The 8,480-nt window shown below is 41.5% G+C and overlaps 1 protein-coding gene across 4 annotated transcripts in view; it reads right to left on the reverse strand.

Moving 5' to 3' along the window:
- Positions 1-2,435: 2,435 nt before the first annotated feature.
- DOCK10 (dedicator of cytokinesis 10) overlaps positions 2,436-8,480 on the reverse strand; it is a 284,533-nt gene continuing 278,488 nt past the window's right edge. For 3 of the 4 annotated variants that reach the window (XM_055090256.1, XM_028482208.2, XM_024124565.3), the window contains 4 exons: positions 7,459-7,559; positions 7,144-7,282; positions 5,791-5,866; positions 3,006-3,167 (listed from right to left, as the gene is read on the reverse strand). In XM_055090256.1, the coding sequence (XP_054946231.1) occupies positions 3,106-3,167; positions 5,791-5,866; positions 7,144-7,282; positions 7,459-7,559 (378 nt within the window). In that variant the 3' untranslated portion in view covers positions 3,006-3,105. Of the gene's footprint in view, positions 3,168-5,790; positions 5,867-7,143; positions 7,283-7,458; positions 7,560-8,480 lie in introns of all 4 variants that reach the window. The other variant, XM_024124566.2, reaches the window with a different exon arrangement.

Consider the following 8,480-nt stretch of genomic DNA (forward strand, 5'->3'; position numbering starts at 1 on the left):
GTTGGTGTGTACCTGAAGAAAATTAAAGACACTCTGTGTGACAGATAAAATGCGTCTGTTGGATTCAGTCTCTGAGCAGCCAATTTGATGCATCTGGTCTAAAGAAGGAAGGAATAGAAGGCGCTGGGATTTGCAGGGTCAGTTCAGTGTTGTTAAAGCACAGTGGTCTTAGCTGATTCTCTCTAGAGCAGCTGACCTTAAACTTCTTGTACTATGAACCATTTCAGGGGCAAAACACAGTGAAGCCATCTAAAATATGGCTGTTTGTGATGCAAAAAATAGAATATTTGGCATTTAACATGAGTAAACAGATCTATTATTTTCGATTACTTCCTCAGAGGTTTTATTTTCGGATTTGGACAGGCGACCTAATGCTGATGGTGTCCTTAGGGCAGGGGGCATGGGGGCGTTGAGATGGGCATGGGAAATGAGCCTAAAGGTGGGAACTGGGTGGGAGACAATAGCAGAGGCAGAGTCTTCCTGGGTTCCTGGGACAGTAATCCTCTCGAGGGCAGCTTAAAAATCCAAAAGGGGAAACAAGAGGGGAGAAGCCAAGATGCTGACCAGGCAGTCAGAAACCCTAAGCGGGAGCCAGAACGAAGCTGGGAGGGACGCTTTGAGCCAGAGGGCAGCTCACACCATGTTTTTTTTCCTTTCTCCTTCCTTCCTTCCTCCGTCCTTTTCACCCTTTCTTCCTTTCTTTTTCTTCCTCCCTTCCTCCCTCCCTCCCTCTCTTTTTTCTTTTCTTTCTTTCTTTCTTTTTCTCTTTTCTTTCTTTTTTCTTTCTTTCCTTCTCTTTCCCTCCCTCCCTTCCTCCCTCCCTCCCCTCCTTCCTTCCTCTTTCTAATGAAACAGTAGACTTTATTTGAAAAAAGCAGTTATATGAGTCTCAAGGGGTCACAGTTCTCATCTAAAATGTCCTTTTATCACTTCTGTGTATATAATATTTCCATGTGTCTTCCAAGCCCTATCTTCCCTTCTGGCCCTCATGTGCTAATACTGACTGATGAGCTTACAGGGCAGAAAGATGAACTCAGGTAAAGTCTCCTAACTGGAGTCTGGGCCTTTAGAATGACCGGTGAGGGTCAATATAAAATGATATTCTGGAGCTTGCCTTCTGCATATGGAGACAGCTCAGCTGAACTGCTGCTGGTGTTGGTGGGGGAGGGAGTGGGATGTGTCAGCGGTTCCCACACATGGAGGAATATCAGTCACAGCTCTGATGAAAACACAGATCAGCCAGGATAAGCTCAGGATGCTGTAGTGACAAACAGTCCTTGAATATCCAGACTCTTAGTACAACAAAATGTTTTTCTCACTCAGACTCCATGTCCAACAGCGTTGGGGGAGTGGTGTGAGTGTGTGTCTGCTCCTTGTGGCCACTCGGGGACTCAGGCTGATGGAGTCTCCGTCTCCTGTCCTTCAACGATGTCTGCGTCAGGCGAAGGGCTGGGGCAGAACCACTTTACTGGATGAAGGTGACACATGTCACTTGGGCTCACATTTCAGTGGCTAAGGTATGGTCAAGTCTAACCTCAAAAGAGGCAGGAAAGTGCAATACCACCACAAATTTATAAAATATACAGATGGAATGCTTGTGAAAAGTCCTAATAATTATCACAACCCTCAAGATTCTGATTCATTAAATCTTCTCCAAATCAGTCAAGTTATCTCCTGGGATGGGAAATCCCTGGCCTGTCTAGCTGACCTTAGGAGGAACTGTCCAGGTGAGGTTCAAGTCCTTTTCCTGACTTCTTGCTAAGGCATCATAGGTGGTGAGTAGTATGGTCTGAAAGGATACATGCACCCCAATGTTCTGCAGCACTGTTTACAACAGCCAAGACATGGAAGCAACCTAAATGTCCATGGACAAAAGAATGGATAAAGAAGATGTGGTACATATATACAATGGAATATTACTCAGCCATTAAAAAGAATGAAATAATGACATTCGCAGCAACATGGATGGACCTAGATATTATCATACTGAGTGAAGTAAGTCCGAGAAAGAGAAATATCATATGATAGTGCTTATAGTGGAACCTAAAAAAAATGATACAAGTGAACTTATTTATAAAACAGAAATAGGCTTACAGAATGAACTATGGTTACCTGCGGGGAGAAGGTTGGGGAGGAGGTATAGTTAGGGAGTTTGGGCTTGACATGTACACACTGCTATATTTAAAATGGATAACCAACAAGGACCTACCGTATACCACAGGGAACTCTGTTTAATAGTCTATAATAACCTAACTGGGAAAAGAATTTGAAAAAGAATAAAACAAAAACAAAAACAAAAACAAAACCCCCCAAAACGAAACAAACAAAAAAACGTTGTAAGTAGGATTGCATCCAGCAGAGGCCCAGTCCTATGAACCACTTATAGTAGCAACTTGCCCACTCTTCAAGAGGAAACCAAATGCAAAGTAACTGTATTTTTTATTTCTATTAACAACAAAAGGCTTCCATAATTTCACATCTCATTGCTTTTAAGAGCACATATATTACAAATAAAGAAACTCCACAAACTTTAAAGATTAGTATTTATCAACATTTTTGTACACATACACAAATATTTTAATATAATGGTATCTGAAATGTTATTCATATAATTTTAGCACTGTCATAAGTATTAACTAAAAAGTTTTTTAAATTTGGTAAAAACCATATATTTTACAATCTTCTATTTACATCTGAAATATGCTCAAATGTTAAAAAACATTCACTTTGACCTTTAAAATATGTGTACGAGGACTGGGTATTGAACATAATGTAACCGACAGCAAACTTACAGTCGGCTTTTGAGCTACACATTCATTGGAATTTCAAAGCAAATATTCAGCTTGGCTTGATCGACGCTGCTCAAAGAAAAAAGATATAAGAAATGTGCAAATCTGGAGGCTGGCAAAATTCTCAAGCTAGCGAGGTAAAAACAAAAAATATGAACACCATAAAAACTTCAAATAAATTAAATGTATCTTTCTCTTCCCCGAGATTAGCTGCAAATTCAGAGTTCTCCTGGAGGCGTGTCTGATGTTGCAGACTCTTCCTCAAACTTCTGCACTGGGTGAGACGGAAAGGATGGGCAGAGAGGGAGCCGCCTTGCTAATTACTCGAGTGCAAGTTTGCTCCACTCCTCGCTTTGATGGGTCGTCCTGGTACGTAATCTTGGGACAGGACAAAACATATGTGACAAAACAAAACGATGACAGAGAAGTCTGTGTTAATATCTCCAAACACAAAATTAAACCCAGAACAGTGATTTTTTAAAAATTCCCTACAGGAAGTCTGCTAATGTTGAAAAATGCACTTATCAAAGCAGATCTGAAGAATTGTTTCCCCAGCCCATGCCTCAGCCATGCTGACCAGATTTAAAGTAGCTTTCCGACACTCTTCAACTATCAGATATATATTTTTAAATGTCTGAATGAACCTTATGAATGTGTTTGAGTAATTCTGGAATTTTATTTTATTTGCAAAGTTTGTAAACTCTATGGTCAAAATCTGCCCCCAAAGGGAAACTGCTGTCCTCATTTAAATGTTTGCATTAATGGAACTATAATACAAGGAAAAAATCTACCTTGACCTGATTTTACTTTTGAAAATAATGTTAATACGCCTAAATCATACTTTCCTGTCAGATCTGTTCAAATAATATGTGAACAAAATAACAATCACAGAAACCCCAGGCACCTCTAAAATCTCTGTGCAGAAGAGACTTAATGAATATTTAAAATTCTTGGTTATGACAATTTTCCCACTAACTTCCTGCATTACCATGCTTTAGCTCTACTACTCTTCTGGGATGGAATGGTTGCTCTGTCCCCACCAAGCACCTGGCATCCATGTATCCTATACTACCAATAAGTTCTCCTTTTGATCAATGTCTCCAGTTCTGCTTAAATAAATTGGCAAACAATGTATCAAAAGAAATTCTAAAAGCAACATGCCTTTGGATCTCTCCTGCTTGGCACTGTAACAGAGTAGATGTGTTCCTTTCCCTGTATTTTATATTTGATATGCATTACCAGCGTTGACTTCACTATGCTGTCATCCTTCTAAATGTTGAAACAGACTCCGAATCAGCATCTTACGCTTCATCCAATAGTTACATGTATTACTTTGGCCTCCATCAAAGGAGGCCTTTATGGATTTTGGCTGTTTATAAAATAGTGCGGCATTCTGACTGCCTGTAAAGGTAATTACTGCCTGCCTGTCACTTTAGCAGCTGAAGCGGCTCCATCTCCACATCTCCATTTTACACACTAGCATCCACTTAATGCTCCATCTCTCTCCTTATACTGAAGGTTCTTTTACTAAGTAGTGCCTTCAGTCTTAGCCTTTTAACTAAGACTTTTCTGGACACTCTTGGAGTGAATTGCATAATCAATTCTATTTCTGTTTTTCTATTTCTATGTTTGTCTATCCATTCTAACTCTGTTTCTATGTTTTAAAAGTTTTATGGTAGAATTTCTCTCTTCTACTGTTATTATATATGTACCTGTTTCCAGAATATGTGGATGAGTATCTAGGTATGTAAAGGTATTCATACATTAAAGATTATGGTTCATTCATGCATTACAGGATTATGCTAAAATTTGACTACCCTTACCTCTGCTAGAGTTCAAACCCAAACATTATGGTCAAATGCTTTATTAAAAAATTGAGAAAAGAAGCAAACAAATTTTTTTTGTTATAAATCTGAACTGAGACAAATACCCAGTTTTTAAAAATACTCTGGACTTTAAGGACCCCTATCCTTTGCTAGCTATTTCTGACATTACAACCAACTCAAAACACTTATCAATGGTTGTTATGAAAATAGCTTATTTTGCTGTAGATGACTTAAGAGTTTTGCTACGGTTAATTTAAATTTATGATTGATAATCATCAATTAAATAGTTAATTTAGAATATCCTCTACAGAGTTAGAAGTTAATATTTTGTCCTCATTTTAATCTAAGGTGGAAATGTGGAAAGGCCACATAATAGAGTAAATCGTTTTTTTTTTTTGCGGTACGCGGGCCTGTTGCGGAGCACAGGCTCCGGACGCGCAGGCCCAGCGGCCATGGCTCACGGGCCCAGCCGCTCCGCGGCATGTGGGATCCTCCCGGACCGGGGCACGAACCCGTGTCCCCTGCATCGGCAGGCAGACTCTCAACCACTGCGCCACCGGGGAAGCCCAAGTAAATCGTTTCTAAGGAAAACTTTTTTTTTTAGGATATCGTGAATGTTGTAGTCTTTGTCCCATACATAGAAACCTATGTGACAAATCCCCATAGAAGCTCAGGACCAGGAGAAAGTTTGTCTTTCCTGCCAACAGATCTATTTCTTTTACTAAATAACAGGACCTGTGTAATGCATAAGTTTCTTTTCTTTGCATCAGCTTCTAGAAAGCACAGAGTCAAATTTTGCTTCGCTTTGCAAAGGTTTTCTGGAAAAGAAATGATTTTTCCTCTCCTCTTAATCACCTGGTCCTTGTCTTTGTACTGTTATTTTAGCACTTGGAGGTATAATGAATCTTTGTTTTGGATACAGATGAGCTCAAATGTATTTCAGAAGTTGACAGAATACACATTTTCCTTTTAAAAGCTAAGTTATTAACTTTAGCTTTTTCATTTTAGTAGGCTTTTTAATTTTCATATTGACCTACCTTGAAATAGAAATACAGTTTTTCTAATTAAGTAAACATCTAGAGAACACTAGTCACTATGGAGGCGTCTGGGAAAAATGAAGAGGTAGACCAGAAGGCCACAAAGGACAGAGTAGACATAAGGAAAGAAAAACATACCGCTTTTGCTTACAGTACTGAGGGAAATACTAGACACAGAGGAACAGAAGCTGTATAAACATGGACCGTGACAGAGCTGCCAGGAAAAAAAGAGAAAAGCATTTTTGCCCAAAGTTTCAAAGTCAGATGCAATTTACAGTTGGAAACAAGCATTTCTTTACCACCTATTCCATCTTTCAGATCCACTGTTTGTTCTTTTTGTTTCATTCTCCGATTTATGATTTCCCCATGCTGTTAAGGCGTTGCTCCTGAGTATTTAGTTCCCATTACCCCTGAAAAATTCCAAACCAATACTTCCACTTGGAATCCTATCCAGGGAGATTGTTTTCTTTGCAACATAAGTCAATTAACCATTTCTTTCTCTAACTGCTGTGGAGGATTTAAAATGCGGGTAGAAGGAGATGGAAAAGAAGAAAAAGGAACATATGGGAAATGCAATTAGAATAAAAGATGCATATGACACATTTCATGTTTTGTTATAGTGCTAGGCCATTTAAGGAAAGGAAAGGGCACTGATATTTAGTGAATGGCTACTGTGCATGAAGCACTATTGGGAGGTTAACTCAAGTTCTCCCCCTCAGTTGTTCTGGAAAGAACACATCTAACTCCTTGAGGGGACCATGGGTGATGAGATGTCCAGGTAGAGTGTGAGGGTTGACGGATGCTGGGAAGTGGGCCAAGAAAAAGCAGAACTTGGCTTTCGGTCGCTTGATTCTCAGTCTCCCCAAAAGTACTGTGATTATTGAATGTCCACATTTTGTGCACAGTCTTACAGAACATACTGAATACATGTCAGAAATCATGGATGACTTGCTTGTGGGGTGGGGGGGTTGACTTTTATCCCACTTCTGCATATTTTTCAGAGGCAGCCTTGACCATTAAAAGCCCAGGACCCTAGTCCTGGTGTTCTTCCTGAGTATGATGCAGAGACCCCTAGTGGCAGAACTGTGGAACTCCACATCCCAGCCTGGGGATTGTGAGGTCCTGAATCAGGGGTGTTGGGAGTGGCAGCAGACTCTAGCTGGAATGCCACCAATGTTCTTGGTGTGTAACAGGCATCATCTGTTCTAGAAACCCAACACACATGGTTTGGATAAACATCTCTGAAAACTGTGGACAGCAACTGGGTTCTCATCTTTTCCTACAGATTTTTCTCCAACCTGATCCCTCTCCTTTGAGACAGGGGATGTTGTGCATGGGGGAGAGAACAGCTCAGCAACATGGTGTTCATGAAAGTACAGGGATTTCGGCAGCAGGAAAACAAAGAGACTCTTTCCGGTCCTTCTGGCATTGGGGATAAAACGGGCACTTTCTATGAATGGACCGCTCGGGCTGCCCCAGGGAAAGCCTCACCTGCTCGTTCATGATGGCTGAGAGTTCGCTGAGCATGTCCTTATAATGGGACCTCAGTTCCTCCTGGTACTCCAGCTGGTCCTCCTTGATGAGGCGCTCATTCACATCCAGGGCCTGCCCACACGCACCTGCAAATTGCCTTTAGTGACAGCAATAAGCAAATTAGCAGCCAGACAAGGTGGCAACTCAAAGTCAGGCTGCTGATACACTCAGCCACCGAGAAGAGGGTCGGTCAGGTGGCTTCCTGGGGCATTCATTCATGACTCCCTGTCTGAAGGGATTCAAGGAAGAACAGCCCAGCAAAGAAAATCTTACCTGAAGATTGCCTTCAAAAGCTTTACTTGGTTGTCAGGGTATTTCTTTGCATTGGTTTCTTCAAGAAAAGCCCGTGCATAGGCCATCGGCCCGGCGTTAACCTATTGGGGAGAAGAGAATTGGCTGAGGATGGTCCCACCTCCTCCTCCGTGGAGCCTTCTCCAAGGCTGGAAGGAGTAGCACCCATCATGTGGCCCCTCAATTCTCTCACATTGCCTTGTAGTCTACTAATTTGTTACCTGTCTTATCTGCTGTCTCTCAGCTGGTCAATGAGCTACTGAAAGGAGGCATCTGAATTTCACACTTCATTGCCATCCTTCCCCAACTTCAGTCATGTGTGCACCGTGTCACATTTTGCCACATCCTCATTCTGTTAGCACTGTTATTTTCTTAATAACCTTGAAAACTAGACTCACCTTGATTTACTTAAATAAATTTAACATCTGTGAAATCAAACGTTTGCTGTGCTAGTTTTTTCCCTACAAACATTCAAGCAAACACATAGCTATTAATAAGAGACATTCCACAGGGGTCGTGATCTAGGCATCGCCCTGGGAATCACTGCTTTATTGCATCTCTCTCGAAGGTCTGGCTGAGACTGTGGTCCAAAAGGGACTTTTTAGATTTGCTGAACGAAGGCACAGTGTCAAGCCCTATTCATGCTCACAGGCATGCATAGGCTCTCCTTAGTGAAGGAGTCTGTATTCTTCAGGGCTTACAGTCTTTGCATGTGACTGTGGGGCTTGGAAGGAATCAGGTGAAAGAAGAAGGAAGCCGGTGCTGTATCTGAGGCATCTTCAGATGGCTTTGCTTACCAGGTATTGCCAGTGTGGTAGAGTGAGTACAGAATGCTTTCCTTTGTTTCTCCAGATGCAACTCCACCTTCCTCTGCTATGTGCTGAGGGAAGCTGTCCCGTTTGGGGGATAACAATGGTTCTTTCACCTTCTGGCTTTTAAAAATGTATTATTGGGGCTTCCCTGGTGGCGCAGTGGTTGCGCGTCCGCCTGCCGATGCAGGGGAA

The sequence above is a fragment of the Physeter macrocephalus genome, chromosome 2 (genome assembly GCF_002837175.3).
Source record: "Physeter macrocephalus isolate SW-GA chromosome 2, ASM283717v5, whole genome shotgun sequence".
Classification (NCBI taxonomy): Eukaryota; Metazoa; Chordata; class Mammalia; order Artiodactyla; family Physeteridae; genus Physeter; species Physeter macrocephalus.